At 53.2% G+C, this 15,563-nt stretch overlaps 6 protein-coding genes across 6 annotated transcripts; 4 read left to right on the forward strand and 2 right to left on the reverse strand.

The window, feature by feature from the left end:
* Positions 1–1,669: 1,669 nt before the first annotated feature.
* On the forward strand, positions 1,670–4,711 carry EsH8_II_000281 (RAM signaling pathway protein-domain-containing protein; the record flags this gene model as incomplete). Its single annotated transcript, XM_083263579.1, has 3 exons — positions 1,670–2,064; positions 2,129–2,240; positions 2,312–4,711. 3 exons carry the CDS (start codon positions 1,670–1,672, stop codon positions 4,709–4,711), a joined length of 2,907 nt encoding a protein of 968 aa, XP_083120901.1.
* Positions 4,712–5,604: 893 nt separating this feature from the next.
* Positions 5,605–6,256, reverse strand: EsH8_II_000282 (DUF1993 domain-containing protein; the record flags this gene model as incomplete). The annotated part of the gene is made up of 2 exons (XM_083263580.1): positions 5,605–5,998; positions 6,105–6,256. 2 exons carry the CDS (start codon positions 6,254–6,256, stop codon positions 5,605–5,607), a joined length of 546 nt encoding a protein of 181 aa, XP_083120902.1.
* A 653-nt stretch (positions 6,257–6,909) lies between these two features.
* On the forward strand, positions 6,910–7,773 carry EsH8_II_000283 (uncharacterized protein; the record flags this gene model as incomplete). Its single annotated transcript, XM_083263581.1, has 1 exon — positions 6,910–7,773. The coding sequence occupies one exon, from the start codon at positions 6,910–6,912 to the stop codon at positions 7,771–7,773; it is 864 nt and encodes a 287-aa protein (XP_083120903.1).
* A 295-nt stretch (positions 7,774–8,068) lies between these two features.
* EsH8_II_000284 (trans-2-enoyl-CoA reductase (NADPH) TSC13) lies at positions 8,069–9,150 on the reverse strand (the record flags this gene model as incomplete). The annotated part of the gene is made up of 3 exons (XM_083263582.1): positions 8,069–8,739; positions 8,826–9,050; positions 9,114–9,150. The coding sequence occupies 3 exons, from the start codon at positions 9,148–9,150 to the stop codon at positions 8,069–8,071; spliced, it is 933 nt and encodes a 310-aa protein (XP_083120904.1).
* Positions 9,151–12,051: 2,901 nt separating this feature from the next.
* On the forward strand, positions 12,052–12,240 carry EsH8_II_000285 (uncharacterized protein; the record flags this gene model as incomplete). Its single annotated transcript, XM_083263583.1, has 1 exon — positions 12,052–12,240. The coding sequence occupies one exon, from the start codon at positions 12,052–12,054 to the stop codon at positions 12,238–12,240; it is 189 nt and encodes a 62-aa protein (XP_083120905.1).
* Positions 12,241–13,466: 1,226 nt separating this feature from the next.
* Positions 13,467–15,469, forward strand: EsH8_II_000286 (Scd6-like Sm domain-containing protein; the record flags this gene model as incomplete). Its single annotated transcript, XM_083263584.1, has 4 exons — positions 13,467–13,483; positions 13,540–13,575; positions 13,632–13,872; positions 14,084–15,469. 4 exons carry the CDS (start codon positions 13,467–13,469, stop codon positions 15,467–15,469), a joined length of 1,680 nt encoding a protein of 559 aa, XP_083120906.1.
* Positions 15,470–15,563: the final 94 nt, after the last annotated feature.

Raw genomic sequence — 15,563 nt, forward strand, 5'->3', positions numbered from 1 at the left:
CATGTGCAGTGTGTAGCCACACGATGCCTTATTTCAAACAAGCTATGTCATATTGATGCCCAGTTGATCATGTCGTCATTGAGGGTTTGGCTGTAAACATGAAGTCTAAATTGATAATAAAAAAAGCTGAAGAGAAAAAAAGAGGGCTCTTGACTTCTGTCATATGCGCTGCCAGAAGCTCTGCCCTTCCCTTTGATTGGTGGCCATGTGCGGCGTGCAAGGTCTGCGTACCTGGGACTGTTTATGTAAGGCAGACAGAAACACTGGGGACAGAGACGTCTGCGAGTCGATGTGCCTTGCATTTTGGCGGCGTGCTACACTACACTAGACTACACTGGAAGGGCGTTTTAGCCTGGATGCTGGGCCGACGCCCCTCTCTTAATCCAGTCCCACACCCCCCGCCTTTTCCTTTTTCTCGGCCTGTGCCCTGTGTCCAGTGTCCCAGACTCCAGCCAGTCGCGTGCGCTTCCTTTAGCGTGTCGTCCAGATATCTGAGCAACTAAGAATGAAGAATCCCGACATTATTGGCCGCCAGTCTACGGGCACAAGCCGCTTCAGTCTCCAATTGCCCATCAAGTCTGTGCACCAATTCCACACCCCTGACAAAAAAGGACACCCGAATGCCGCCCCCCCCTTCCACAGGTGGCAGCCCAGAAGACATCTCGCGTCTCTCAGGCCCTGAAAGTGCCTGCAGTGCCCTGCGTATCTTTACTGAAAGAAGGGCGCCAGAAATGGAAAGCCCGTCCCACCGTGTCCACTACTGCCCCTTTTCCCGCTTCCCGCTTCCCTTGCACCGACCCAGACTGAGATCCAGTCCCTCTCTGTCTCTCTCTCCGCCTCTGCCACTGGCTTGTTTCCCCCGGCCAAGGCGTGCGGCTCCCGACGTGCAGGGGGCGTGCAACCAGAAACAACAGAGACGGTCTCGCGGACGGTCGCCTTCAAATGATCCTCATCCCTTCTTCTCAATTACCCATCCACCACTCCAGAAGCAGCTCCGGTTGGGAGACGTCAGTTTCATCGTAGCACAACCTGATAACATCTCCACTCTTTTTGTTCCTCTTGGGTCCTGCGTTCTGTCTCTGTTCCATTGCTTCCAGGAAACATACGTACAGGACGGGAAGGGAAGGAACTACTAGACAGCCCAGCACCTACCCTCCCCTACCCTACCGATACCCAACGCTTCCAAACCAGCAACCGGGCTGCAGTTGAGCTGTCTGCATCGATTCTCCCGCCCGCTTGGCCTGCTAGGTGAAGTGCGACGGACCAGCTGCCTTTACCCCATTTGATCGGCTCCATCTTCGGTCGCGCGTCCTCGGTTTCCAACTTCCGAAGCACACAATTCTTCCCACCTCCTTCCTCCGTTTGCCCAACCGCCAAAACCACCACCACCATCGACCGCATCCTTCTTCAACGCATGTCCGACTATCCATAATGATCTCGTCCGTCTTACAGCTGAGCCTGCCCCGTTCCGATAGTCCATTGGCTTAAATCCCGCCTTGCGTACTCCAATTGTTTGAGAGACCGACCGACCAACCCCCGGCCGACCAACGACCAACCAGACGGAACCCTGAAACCCTGCCGTCGACGCAAACCTTCCTGTCCGCGACATCTCTAGAGAGTCGCCTGTTTTTGTCCTTCAGCAACCTTCACCCATCGCCGCCATTCCAACATGGTCGAGCGAACGGAGCGGCCAGAGAGGCCGTCGGGCCCGCCCATGCCTCGCGGCTTGCCCGAGAATCCCGCCCAAGGTCGACGTCAACTCCAGAAGGACGTCGCGCTCGGCAACATCCCTCCGCCTCCCCCTCTTCCGCCGATGCCCAAAGATCTCCGAAACCTCTCGACCGGAGCGACCCTCTCGGCTTCTTCGCCCATGACCTCGGCGCAAGTAATCGCTCTTGCCCGCGATGCCATGCAAAGCGCCCTCCATGAAAACGAGTCTCAGGCCGCCGAGGCGAGTGCTGTGAGCAACGAACTGAAGCCCGGCGTCACCATCGACTTGAGTCGCAAGGGCATCCAGAAACTTCCAGATGAGGTTGTTGATATCATTAAGAACGAGTTGGAGCGGTTTGTACACCTTTGACGATTGTCATCTCTACTGGCAAGTGGTTTTTCTAACGCGCCTCTTCAGTCTTGCCCTTTCTCACAACCAAGTCAACTCCTTCCCTACCCGGTTTTCCGAATGCACGTCTCTCCGATACCTGAACGTGAGGAATAATCAAATTAGAGAGTTTCCGTTGCCGGTCAGTAATCCTCCCACTTGGATGAAAATACGATCATACATGTGCCAAAGTCTGATCTTTCTATCTTCTAGCTTTGCGATCTGAGGTCACTTGAGATTCTTGATCTCAGCAAGAACAAGTTGCGCGCCTTGCCTCCCGATATTGTTAAGCTCGCCTCTTTGAAGGTGTTTTCTGTCCAGAAGAACCGCATCGAAGAATTGCCAGTTGCTCTGGCGGATATGGTTTCGTTGCAGGTGCTCAAATTTGATGGTAACCCAATCATCTTTCCGCCACGCGAGGTGCTGCAGGTGCAGGCAACCAGCCCCCCCAACGAAGGCTACCTGAAAGAGAGCGAAGTGACCGAGGTGGCTGTCACAGCACACATCAAACGCTTTCTAAGGCAACACGCCATGAATGGCCGTGCAGAATCGGACACGGCGGGCGAAGAATCTAGCGAAGGCATGGACACCCCCCGAATGCCCCCGATCAAGCGCGTTGTAAGCGGCCGTTTCCCCATCAAAGTCAACGGCACCGACGTACCCGATCTTCGATCGCCGAATCTGATTCGACCTCCTCCCATCCCGAGTCGGTCACACTACCGAGGATTATCTCAACAAAACACCGCCGTCCGTAGGCCCGGTGTTATGCCGCTGACTATAGGAAACGTCAACGAGCGCCTACGTAGCAACTCGGAGACGCTGCTTCAGGCAACTCGTGGGGAGCGTCCCGAATCCCGAGCGAGGCGCATGGGGGTTGTATCTCAGAAAGCCACGCAGCTCGGCACCTTGGACGAAACGCAGGCGAACAACCGGTTCAGTCATTACAGAGGTCTGAGCCACGGGTCTGCTATGCAACCAACTCCTACTGGCATGTCGGTGAAGAGCCCCAATAGCCCGGCCGAACCATTCCTCCAGCGCCCGATTTATGTTCGACGACTCTCCGTGCTCCCCGAGCGGAGACGCGAATCCAAAATCTACGATCCAATCCTGGAGGCTGCAAAGGGCATCCTCTACGCTGTTTTCCAAATCCACCCCATGATTCAAATGCTCATGAGCTTGACGAGCGACGGTTCTTCTAAGAGATCCAGCCTCGAGATCGTCTTCTACAACACGAACTCGCACGTTGAGGAGTTGGAACAGGAAATTCAGAAGCACGACCCTGCTGTTGGAGGGGATGAAATGGCAGGTCGCGAGAATGAGAACGTACACCGAGCCTGCCAGACTCTGGTCGGGGCCTATACTCATGTTTGCACGCTTCTTGCGGGCAACATTGATTCCTTCATTGACAACGGAGACCCGCGCTACATTCGTACCCTTCTAATGCTCATTTATAATAGCATCATGGAAATCAGGTGCACTTTGGCCTCGGTATCGCCAGAGACGGGCCTTGGAAAGCCTACCACGCGGGGCATGGCTATGGGAGATACGATAAGACCTCATTCGCGCGAGAATTCCATCACTCCTACCGCTGAGCGGCTTGGACTGGCACAGCGTGCCCGTCCCGGCCCAATGTTACACAACCCGAGCAATCTCAGAGTCGCGACGGACGTGCCCCTTCCATATCTGAACGGAGTTGCGGCGAGCCGCACAGCGACACTTACGTCAGCAACGCCTCGATCGGGAGAGTCATTTGTGTCGGCCTCGTCTGGCGGCCGTGGCGTATCTGATTTCACGGAAGACGACAGATATTTTGAGAAGATATTCCTCTCTCTGCAACGGTCATCCGAGCTCGTCATGAGAACTCTACCCATGTTTCAAAATCACATGTCGGTTCTTGCGAAGAAGGCAATGGGACGTCGCGCTCCAGATCACGAGATGATGTGCTGGAGGGGGCTCATCACCAAGTGTGGCACTGCGATACAGCAAACTGAGATGCTCCGGAACCGTCTATCGCTGGTTAAGCTCAAGGAGCCTGGAATTATGAGCCAGCCCGCCTTCAGGAGCTTGATCAGTAACTTTATCGACTCGTGGGCGGAATTCGGCAGCCAGATCCGCTATGCATTTAACGAAGTCAGCCTTCCGCCCGACACCAGGGTGAGACTCCGTCCTATCCAGCAAGCCATGAAGGAGGCAAGGGACACCATACTTCAGTCGCCTTGGAGTTATCTTCTGCGGCAGTCGTCAGCCCCCAGCACCTTCAGCCCCAACGGCGGGCCGGCTTTGGCACACATTCAGCTACCAATGACGCCCCAGAGTGCGGCGTTAGGACCTGCAGTTCAAGCGACGGTCCCTTCCACCCCTCAGAGTGCTTCTTTTGCCGCAGCATTCAACGGGAACGTCTTTGAGCGGGCAGATGCCCTCATATCTATGGGAGGGCTTTCAATGTCAAGAAATGGTACGATGACAAACAGCTCGGCTGCTAGTTTCACCATGTCTTCAATGTCGTCCCTTTCATCAGACGGAGCCATGACACCGTCATCAGTCATGAGTCCGAATGGCTTCGGATCTGGCCCGGTGCCACTACGACTCAACGGAGGCAAGGTTGCCTTTTAGTCGAAGCGCAAAGCCAGCCCTTGGATTCGACGCACATTTTTGGGCAGGAGATACGGGTCAAAATAGACCACTTTGCCTTGTCCTTTTTTTTTCTTCTTTTTCTTGCTTTTGTCTTTTTGCCTTTTTTCCCCCGGTGGTCCGGATGGCCAGCATACGCATTTTGTCGAGTACTTCATCCTTCATCCACGCATAGCATTGGCGTCCATGGTCGGTCTCATTTTTTTCGGGTGGAAATCATACACTCATTGAAGAAGCAACATCCTGGCCAAAGACAGAGGTTAAGGAACGCAAGTAATGTTATAGTTACGAAGCCAAGCTGATGCCATTTCCATGCATACTTGACATGGAAAGCGGAAGGTTCCAGTGGAACTGCCGCTATGAATTCATGTGGCCACGGTTACATATCAACTGTCGCTGTCAGCTGTACACTAGATTCTGCCACAGGGCAAATATAATGAACAGTCAGTTCACTACCATGCATATTTGTGAGAGTCAATCTCGGATGTGTTGTAAATCACAAATCTAAATTCGACAATGCTATCTCGAAACTGAGCCACATGAATCCTGGTAAACTCTTGAATCAACACATACGGCCATACCCACTGGAGAGCTCGCGATCCCGTCGGCTCTCCCCATCGATAAACCGGTGAGGGCTGGAGTAGGAGCTGGGTCGGAGACGGCCAGCGAATGCCCGGTGTTGCATATATTCTTTGCATGTTTGTGTGGTCTGGGGTAGGGTTTGGAACGTGAAAAATGCTGGACTTTGTTCGTTCTTTACAGCTGTCCTTGCCCTGCGGGCTGTGGAGGTGTACATGGCTGTTCCGGGCAACAAAGCCACACATCGCGGTCAAATCCAATCCCCTCGCCCTCAAAAGTCAAAGATCGGACCCTGTTTACGCAGCAGAAGGTGTCTGAACTTTTACAAACAAATCCCTTTTTGTGTCAAGGTAGTCAAATGCTCCCAGGGGCACGCCCAAGTGCCGGAGGATGCAGTAGGCGGATGTTAGATGGAAGTGGAAGTTGGGGCAGGCGTACTGCACGACGTACGAGTAGCCGGTGAACTTGAATACGCCCATTGATCTCGCATCCATCAAGATCTCGGTGTCTTCTTTTCCTTCCATCGATTCCGGGGTGATTGCTTCGAGAATGGAGATTGTGGCGTCGATACGGGATTGGAGCTCTGGGAAGGTGGTTTCGGTGTCAGGGAAATGCACGTTGGGTCGGAGGGCGACACGGGTTGCAAGGAATTTCGCCGTGTTGGAGACGGATTGGACTTGGTAGTCGAGGCTGTGCACCGTGTCAGTCAGTGGAAGAATGTGAATGGGGGGATGGAGCGTGGGAGGGAGAGGCGAAATCGGGGTTTGTTTGCGATGAGATTGAATGAGTAACAAACCTTCGCATGTCTTCGATGAGTCTGAACTTGACCATTTCCTGCGGGTCTAGATTCTTTGCAGTGCAGTGTTGTTCGGCTTTTGTGAGGATAACTTTGAGGTTACCCAGATATTTAATCATCATGGGTATGGAGGCGTTGTAGAGGGATACCATTTTGACGGTATTTTGAAAAATAGTTAATATTATTCAAGGCTGGGAAATGTGGTTTCGCGTGAAAGACAAGAAAAAAACAGAAAACAGAGGTAAAGAGCCGCTCTATTTATCTAAAACTATAGAGATAGGATCTCAAGTGCATATGGCTGCTGAGCCAATGATCTTGGAATCTATGACTTACAACGCCATTCGTAGTTCTGGTGCTAGCATCCTAAGTCTGTCTGAAATACTCAAGTGCTGACGTGAGAAAGCCACGGGGGGAGAAGAGTTCTTTATCTGCAGACAGAAATTTACGGAGAACACTTGATGTATTCCAGGGTTGTCAAGTGCAAGAAGTACAAGGTAGATGGTAACGAGACGTCATGGAGACCGGCGGATGTTCACCAATCTCTTCCCGGCATCGACCGGCCCCGCTACCCCGCCATCCATGCGGGGAGCTGTCAGCCGATCCCGTCGCATCCTATGATTCGCCGTCACCACGACTTACCCGATTGAGGTAGGACTGGCTCTTGATTCTTTACCTAACCCGCCACCTCGAAAGCTTCGCTGTGTTGTCAACTTACGGCCCCAGACCACTCCCCTATCAAGCGACGATCCTTCAAAACGACCAAACGAGATTCGCGCGCGAAAAAGAAGGAACAACCACCGTCACCATGTTCGCCGCGCATTCTTCGACGCCGTCGTCCTCATCAGCGAGGAATCCTCCGCCTGCGCCGTCCTCCACAACCACTACCGCGACGACAACCACCACCTCCGCATCCCAGAACCTCAGCGTCTCGAGCGCGGCGCGCCTGCAGCACTCCCTTTCCTCCAATACCTCTGTCTCCGCACCACAGGCCCATCATGCCCAACACGCTCCGGCGCCGGCCCCTCCGCCGCAACTCCACCAGACACTTCCCAGCGAGGACCAACAGCAGCACATCTCGGAAGCACGCTCGGCGGTCGTCGCCTCCATTGGCAACATGCTTGACGGTGAGCTGCAGTCCCGGGCGCGGATGCTACACGCCAACGCGGCCGCTTTGGACAAGCAGGAGAACGACGTCGTGAAGGCGACGGACGCGCTGCGCAAGGAGAACGACAAGCTGGCTAGGTTTGCAGGTGACGCGGCGAGGCGAGTCAAAGAGTTGGGCAACGTGCAGAACTGGGCAGAGGTACTGGAGCGGGATTTCCTGGTGCTGGAGGAGACCTTTCGGTTGGTCAGAGAAGGAGGAAGCTGTGGGAGTGATTGCGAGAGCTGTGGGAGCGGGAGCTGGAGTGGGAGCGGGAGCTGGAGCGGGAGCGAGGTCGGGGATGGGGATACGAGGATGGAGGATGGCGGCGGGGACCATGGCGGCAATGGGCTGGACAAGGGGAAGAAGAAGGAGGGGCTTGATGGCCTTTCTTCCGGGGCTATGGAGGTTGACGGGGGTCATGAGGACTGTTCGGATGCGAGCCAGAGTTTGACCGAGGCCGAGTCGAGTAACGGGACTGAAGGACGGGCGAAGGGATCCGAGACGACTTCGATTTCAACCTTGTGATTTGGGGCTCGGAATGATTTGGGAAGAAGACATGATACCACTAACGACTGGATGATGGTTATGACGTTTCACGAAATGAATCGAATTGCACGCAGCGGGGATGACTCTCACACCTAAACTTTTATTTTCCCTCTCTTCCGCATTTCCGTACTAAATACCTCTGGTCTTTTTGTTTTAATACATCTCAATGTGATATACTGCCACAGTGTTCTCCATGACCATTGAGCGAGTTAAGAATCCAGATGCGAACGGGTCGCTCCAGTCTATGTGAGTGCGGCTATTGTAGCTTTAGCACCTAGTAGATGCCAGGAAGTAGGACAAACTTCTTCTTCTTGTATGTCTCGGGAAACTCCTTGCGGTAGGCGCGCTCCTTGCCCTTAGCCCATGAGGCCATCTGGGCGGCACCGACGATGATGAAGACAGCGACGGCCCAGCTACGGCTGGTGACGATAACGCCAATCCACGAGATTATTTCAAACATGTAGTTGGGGCAGGTGACGACAGAGAAACCGTAGCCACGGGGGATCTTGCGCTCGGTGCCGCCGAGAGAACGCAGGCTAGCGAGGTTGAGATGGACAATGGCGTTGGAGGCCTCGCCGAACAAGAAAATGATGGTGCCGAGAACATCGACGGCGTCGTTACGGGCCAGGGCCGTCGACGAAGTCGGGGAGTAGATGTGCCATGCGCAGAGGAGGCCAGAAAACGCCCAGTAGAAGAAGGAGTTCTTGAAAATGTTGCGCAAGGGCATGGTGTTTGCGGAGAACTTGTGGACGAAGAGGGTCTCGTACTCGCGCTTCAGAAAATGACCGAGGAACATGGCAAGGACGAGGAGCTGGGTCGGCGAGAGGGCCTTCTTAGCGCCGGTACCTGAGTAGATATAGGGGCGCAGGCTAACGAAGGCGAGGTGGATGAGAATGGGGCCGAGGTATTCGATCACGAAGACGGTGCGCCATGCCAGTTGGGGTCCTGCATTGTAGTATTAGTTGGGAACTGTTTTTCTAATCAAGTCATGCGTTCTAGGTGAAGGGCTGAGTTTGAAAGGTTCGACGCACCAAGATCCTTGACCAGCACTTGGCCGGCCGAGATAACGGCCTGCTCGGAGCTGATCTGCGCCTTGCGGTTCTTCAGGGTTTTCTGGGTCGAGGGGTCGAACAGGCCAACGCGGTTGAAGTCGCTGATTCCCGTCTGGCGGGCAATGGCAAGCTTGACATCCTCAATGGTGGCATCGGAGGAGACCTCGATGGTCTCAGGGAGCTTCTTGATCGGTTGCTTTGGTGCTATTGGCACGTGTAAGTAAATTTCCAGAGAGACTGCGATTATACATGTCAGAATGTGCTTACAGCGATTGCTCAGCTTGAGCGTGATTTTGGCAGCCATGTTGCTCGGTTTCTAGCTTGTGTTGAAGCTGTCGTTTCAAATTCGAGCTACACTTTGTGGGTGAGCTTGTGTTTGCCGTTTACAAAGCTGAGAGAGGGCTTGTACGTATTGGGATTTCGAGCAGTTGTTGAGAAGCTACTGCAAGGTTCCAACATTGATGGATCTGCCTCGGTCAATGTGGGGCTCATATGCATTTGACACATCCCAATCGGTTAACTGAATTCTTCTTTTAAATACATGATAACCGGTTTTTCCTTTAACCGATTTATATCACCAACATCATTGCCGTGGGCTTAGATCGATTATTATGGTTTCTATGAAGCTTATGCTGCTTGCTCCAAGTAGCTTATGCGTTCTGTATGATTTCCCATCACACAGAACTGGCTGTAAGGTGGTACTCGGGCCTCAACCAGAGCCGCAGAAGGTTTCCAGACCCAGTGGTTCATCCAAAATAAATCTGGTGTATTGGAAGTTATATCTTTCAGCATGGTAGTCTAAGAGTATTCTTGGATCCCTGTTCATTTCAGATACCAGTATCATCGTTCAGCTATAGCCTGGTAAAACTGCATACCCACTGTGTACATATCATCTACAGGATTGGTTTTGGGTCATGTTTCCATAAGTTTACGTATTTACGTTATTACGGCTGGGACAATTGTTTCCCAAGGCTGCGAATAGTCCGACTTTCAAGTGTGAAAGGAGACAAAGTCGCCTGCTTTTCTAAGATTTCCCTCCTCTTGTCGCGTCTTTCCTTCTTCTAGTTTCCGCCAACTTGTTCCTGATTTGCGCCAGTACACTGTTTGGGTCGTTGCTGGAAGTCTGCTGACCTTTCGCTTCTTCTATCTGATGATGTCGTCATCCACCTTCAGCCAAAGACCGAGCTCATATCTTTGAGAGTGCCACTAGGTATGTTAAAAAGATCTCTGGGAGAGATGGATATCGGACAGGTGACTCTTTGAGTGGCGGGTATTCCACCTGCAAAAAACAGTCCGACACTTTGAGGGAGGACAAGATGAAGCTCTTCTCTGAGCTCTATGTTCCGCCCCTGAAAACTCTCGACCGCATCTCGCCTATTTTTCATGGATTCTTACACAAACGCATTAAATCTATCCAAACGTACAATAACGTTGTTGGCTAAGACACCTCAGTCTACCTCCAAGCTGCGATTACATATTGTCAAGTACTGCACTTGCTTGCCTTACAGCTTTTTTGTTTTGAAATTATTCCCATTCGGCATAAAGCGTTGTTCACGTCGTATCTCGGTTTTTTTTGTCTCGCAGGTTGCTTCAGCTTTCTTCTGGAGTGACGAGGTACTGCCTTGGAATTACTGGCGGAGAGAGAAAATCAGTTAAAGTAATTGTTACCAGTTCAATAAGTCCAACGACCACGCCCAGTAATTGAAAAGAAAGCCGTGTATATAAAGCTTGTGGAAAATATTGATGGTTCTCTCTTTCCTTGTCGTTATAATTGGCACGAATCTTATGGTTGGTGTTGTTTGCAGAGCAAGTCTGGCCCTGGTGGGAAGGTACCTTCCTCAAGCTTTTAGCACTTGCCTCGTCCACCGCCGTCCATAGCAGTCACCTTTCTTCACCTTTACGTTTCTATCAATAATGGCCACCCACCGCCTTTCTCGCCATTGTCGTCGTCCATCAACCTCAGACCTGACGCATTTGTTCCCACGAACATCACACGTCACAAACTTGTTGCATGGCCTTATCAACCGACCACGGCCACGGCAAAACTAGGCAACAAGGTCTCTCTTCTATTCTTTACGTTATTCACACCTATTGAAACATGATTCAAAAGCAACGTAGCTCTTACCCAGCGGAATCGGGTCTCTCTTTCTTTTCCGGCCTTCTTAACAAGGACCTCGCTCCTGAGTTCGTTCCTGGACGCACTCGCCATCTCGGGATGATGGATACCTCTTTGTCTACTGCCAGCTTTATGCCTTCCCAGGCAGATTCACTGGTCTCACAGACAGAGCCTGATTGGGAATCGCAGTCCGAGGACATTGGCAATTCAACCTCCCCTTCGATCACGTCGTGCCGGACTCACCCCTCAGTAGCCACATCTCGATCTGCTTTTGACGATTACATCGAATTCTGCAACACTCATCGTCAACCAACCTCAAATGATCTCCCATTCGGCGTACCAACAGGTCCAGCAGCAGACCGAATACGCCAACATCAATCGAGCCATCTTCAAAGTTACCCTAGGGTTGAAAACCAACCCCCTCTGAACGCCCCTACTGGCCCTGCAGCACAGCGAAGGCAATCAACGAGAACTTCTCCCGGAACCAGCCAGCAACAGCTGATTAGGCCAGCCAAGCCTGCTTCGTGGTCTCAGTCTTTGACTTGGACCAGCATGGACACCAAATGGCATGCGCAATACAACAAGGTGGTGGCCAGACTGAGATATATGGGCGCTCACAATTCGCCTGCCGCCCCTCAGAGTCTGAATGAGTACCTGGGATACAAACTGCATGCCTTACGACGCGACCTTGCTCGACGAAGACGCAATATGAAACCGAAGGAGGCACCCAGCACACGCCAGGGGCAACATGAGGCAGAAGGAGAGGGGGACGATCCCGTTCAGCGGATTAAGCTTGGGGGAATGTTGTACAGCCGCCTTACCTCAGGCAACCTTTCCCCGTTTTTTGGCGCTGACTTATGCTGGAATGCTTATTACACCGACACAAGCGACGTGCCATACGAAGAGCGGGTTGAATGGCCACCTCTGGCGGCGTTTAAGGAAGCAGGCCGCAGAGTCGAACTCAGGGCCCCTGACCGGTCCCTACCTCTACCCAGGCAGAACGAGACCCGAGAACATTTACACGCGATCGAAGGAGATGGCGCGTGTGAAGAGAGTGGCCAACCGAGCTATTACGAGAGGAGCATCAAGATGGACAGGCTTGGCTTGTTTCCGCTGCACCTTCTGGAGGAGGAGGAGGGCGGTAAAGATGCCGTTTGCGATGTCGACCCCAAGGACCTTACCGCCTGGACTCGTGACATCATCCATCATATCGGTCTCGACGAGGAAGAAGAGATAGAATTGACTGATGACGAGGGAAAGCAGCAGAAAAAGAAATAATTGATGGCTGGAAGTTGGGTGTGGGACACAGGAAGAGGAGGCGAAAGAGACAAGGTATTGTTTGTTGGATCAAGGTTTCTCAAGGTCCCTGGAACTGCAGAGGGCGTTGGCGGTCGGCGTTGGAAAGCCTTGAGTTGAGCACATTGTGCTCCGAGATCACATTTGAATTTTTCCCTACAGCATTTGTGGGATGGGAACAGGTACTCACGGTATCTAAGTTATCGGCATTCTTTAGCAAGTTCAACCCCGTCTGCCCATGGGCAGCTGTACGGTTGGTTGGTCTTTGGACAATGCCGGGCATCCTTTGAACCGTGTCTGGAGCCAGCACCATCCAGAACAGCTCAGGAGTTGGCAAGATCCGGTCGTTGAGGGAAAATCAGGAGATGTTCGTCGACCATGGCGGGTAGCAGTAGTTAGAAAAGACCCAATGCCACAAATCAACCATTCACTCTTCACATCATCAGGTACACTATGTGCACGTACGCTCACACACCCATGCCCGCCATCACCATCGTCATTTGGTTCGTCTGATGGCAGGGAAGGAACCCGGTTGTTTGGCCTTGGCTTTGTGCTTATAATAATTGTGACTTTGCTTTACAGCATGGGTTACCTTGGCGAATGACACGAATATGCAAAGAGTAGTGATTTCAACAGTGCAACAGCGTCCAAGTTGAAGATTGAAATGATTAATGCTTGCTATTTGTTGCTGCAACGAGGAGCATGAGTGTTTATACGCAGTCACCTCACCTCAGACTCGGTGGCCAATGCGACGACTCCGCCCCTTGCCTCAGCTTGCCAAAGCTGAAAGGAGCTCTCCTAGCACCTACCCACGCTATATTAGCAGGGGCAATAGCTCAGGAGCTCCCCTAGCCGAGATTTAGCCGTGCAGGGCAATAACCGAAAGGAGAGGAGGGCTCCAACCAAATGCGGCGAGGGGAGGTGGAGCATTCAGCCTCTCGCTTTCTTCTTGCTGTCCTTCCATGTCCCGTCGTCAAATCTTTCCTCCACACAAATACCTTGCCCGCTTCACTCTTCCTTCTCATCCTCTCACAACCACTCCCAACCCTCAATTCCATCTTCCCTACACTTGCGCGCCCTTTTCCCGGTCTTGTATTTTACTTTTTTACAGGAGCGCATCGTTTGCAGCTTGACTTTTTTTCCTTTCACCCTTCCGTAGTCGCGCAAATCAGCTTTGTTGCGTGCTTTACGCAACCCCCATAGCCGAGATGTCAGAATTCTTAGGGTATGAAGACCTGCCCCTCCCAACGCGCAATCTCGACTAACTGACCACCCATTCAGATCTCGCATCTCTCTCATCTCCAAAAGCGACATTCGGTAAGGACTTGGAGGACTCCGCGTTGCTCCCCAGTCCCCTTGCTCATCGCCTCTAGATATGTCGGCGTTCTTCACGAGATCAACTCGGATGAGTCGACCGTGTCACTCGAGAATGTCCGATCCTTTGGAACAGAGGGCCGAAGGAACAGACCCGAAGAAGAGATAGCACCTTCCGATCAGGTTTATGACTACATCATTTTCCGTGGCAGCGATGTCAAGGACTTGAGAATCGAGGACCACCCAGGCATTAAGGAGAACAAGCCTCCTGCCATGCCCGAGGACCCTGCTATTGTTAACGTGAGTAACATCTCCCCCTCCCCCCTCTTCGAAAACGCCTATTATGATGAAACATTGCGGATGTAAATATTATCGTCTTGTCGGAAAAGCGCAACTTACACGATGTCGAAATTTTCCGTTGCCTTCCTTCTGAATTATGGCTTCACATTCTTTTAAGATTATGAACACATTAAACTGGGACATGGCTAATCAATCATGCCGCAAACTTTAGGCCCGTCCTCGTCCTGGCCAGGGACCCAACAATCAGCCACCTCCTGCGCCCGGCTTCGGCCAACCTCCCTTCCAGAATAACTTCTACCCACCCCCGGGTCCTTGGGGTCCTGCCCCGGGGCGTGGTGGCCCTCCTGCTGGAATGGGTGGCATGCCGTACCCTCCGCCTCCGGGATGGTTTCCTCCGGGCCCTCCTGGCCAAGGTTTCCCTCCTGGCCCCGACCAATGGGGTAACTACAACTATCCTCCCGGTCCCCGCGGCCCTCCTGGCCCGCCTGGTCCTCTGGGTCCTGGTGGTGCACCTGGTCAGGGACCTGAGAATCGTGGCACCCCTGGCGCTCAAGATTCTAAGCCTGTGTCGGTTGGCGCTGCTGGTGACAAGCAGAAGCCTGCCACACCGGCCGGGCAGGGTGCTCCCAATGAACCCAAGACTGCCCCCCCACCTGGTCTCCAACAGGCGCCTGCACCAACGCCGCCTGTTGAATCCAAGCCGTCAGCGGCGGAAGTCAAGGCTACTGCCGCTTCCTTGAATGTGGCTGGTTCTTCTTCAAAGCCTGTCGAGCTTCCCACGGGCCCTATGCCTACGGGGCCTAAGAACGCCAAGCGCGTTCAACCAGCTATTCCTCTTGCTGGATCTATGCCGAAGGCATTCATTGTGCCTGGCAACGACAGCAGCACCGCTCAATCCGCCCCCAAGCCTGCCGCTGCCCCTACTGCTGCGACCGTGCGGGATGCAACTGAAGCGGCCAAGGCGGCTGTTGCTTTGGCTATGGCGAACATGAACGCTGGAAATGTCGCCATCCCAACTGCGCCCCAGGGCAATGGCAACGCTATGGACAACCTGACCAAGAAGGTCAACGAAATGAGGGTCAATGCAGCCAGAACCACGCAGCCTGGAGGAGGTCGTGGCCGGGGACGTGGCGGTCGACAAGGTCAGGCCAAGGTTGATGTTCCTGACTCTGACTTTGACTTCGCTCAAGCCAATGCGAAGTTCAACAAGGACGACTTGGTCAAGGAAGCCATCGCAGGGTCGCCTCTGGGTGAGACTCCTACCAACGGATCAGCAACTGATCTCCCTACCCCCGAGGTCACCAGCACAAACCCGCCGATCGCCTACAATAAGACGAGGTCATTCTTCGATAACATCTCGAGCGAGGCTAAGGATCGGGCTGAGAATGGCGGCCAAAAGCCCGGCGGTCGGGAATGGCGTGGCGAAGAGCAACGCAAAAACATGGAGACCTTTGGCCAAGGCAGCGTCGACGGCGGTTACCGCGGCTACCGTGGCAGAGGTCGCGGCCGTGGCCGTGGCTACGGTGGTCGCGGTGGAAGAGGCGGCGTCTACCGCGGCCGTGGTGGCCAAGGTGCCGCACCTTCGGCTGAAAACTAGGGGCATTTGTTGTCTCTGGCAGCCCGATCGGTACCGCTGCTGTAAGCAACCTATCATGGTATCATGATTTGGACCGACGAAAAACTTTATGATT

This window comes from Colletotrichum jinshuiense, chromosome 2 (genome assembly GCF_051148585.1).
Source record: "Colletotrichum jinshuiense chromosome 2, complete sequence".
In the NCBI taxonomy this organism is placed as follows: domain Eukaryota; kingdom Fungi; phylum Ascomycota; class Sordariomycetes; order Glomerellales; family Glomerellaceae; genus Colletotrichum; species Colletotrichum jinshuiense.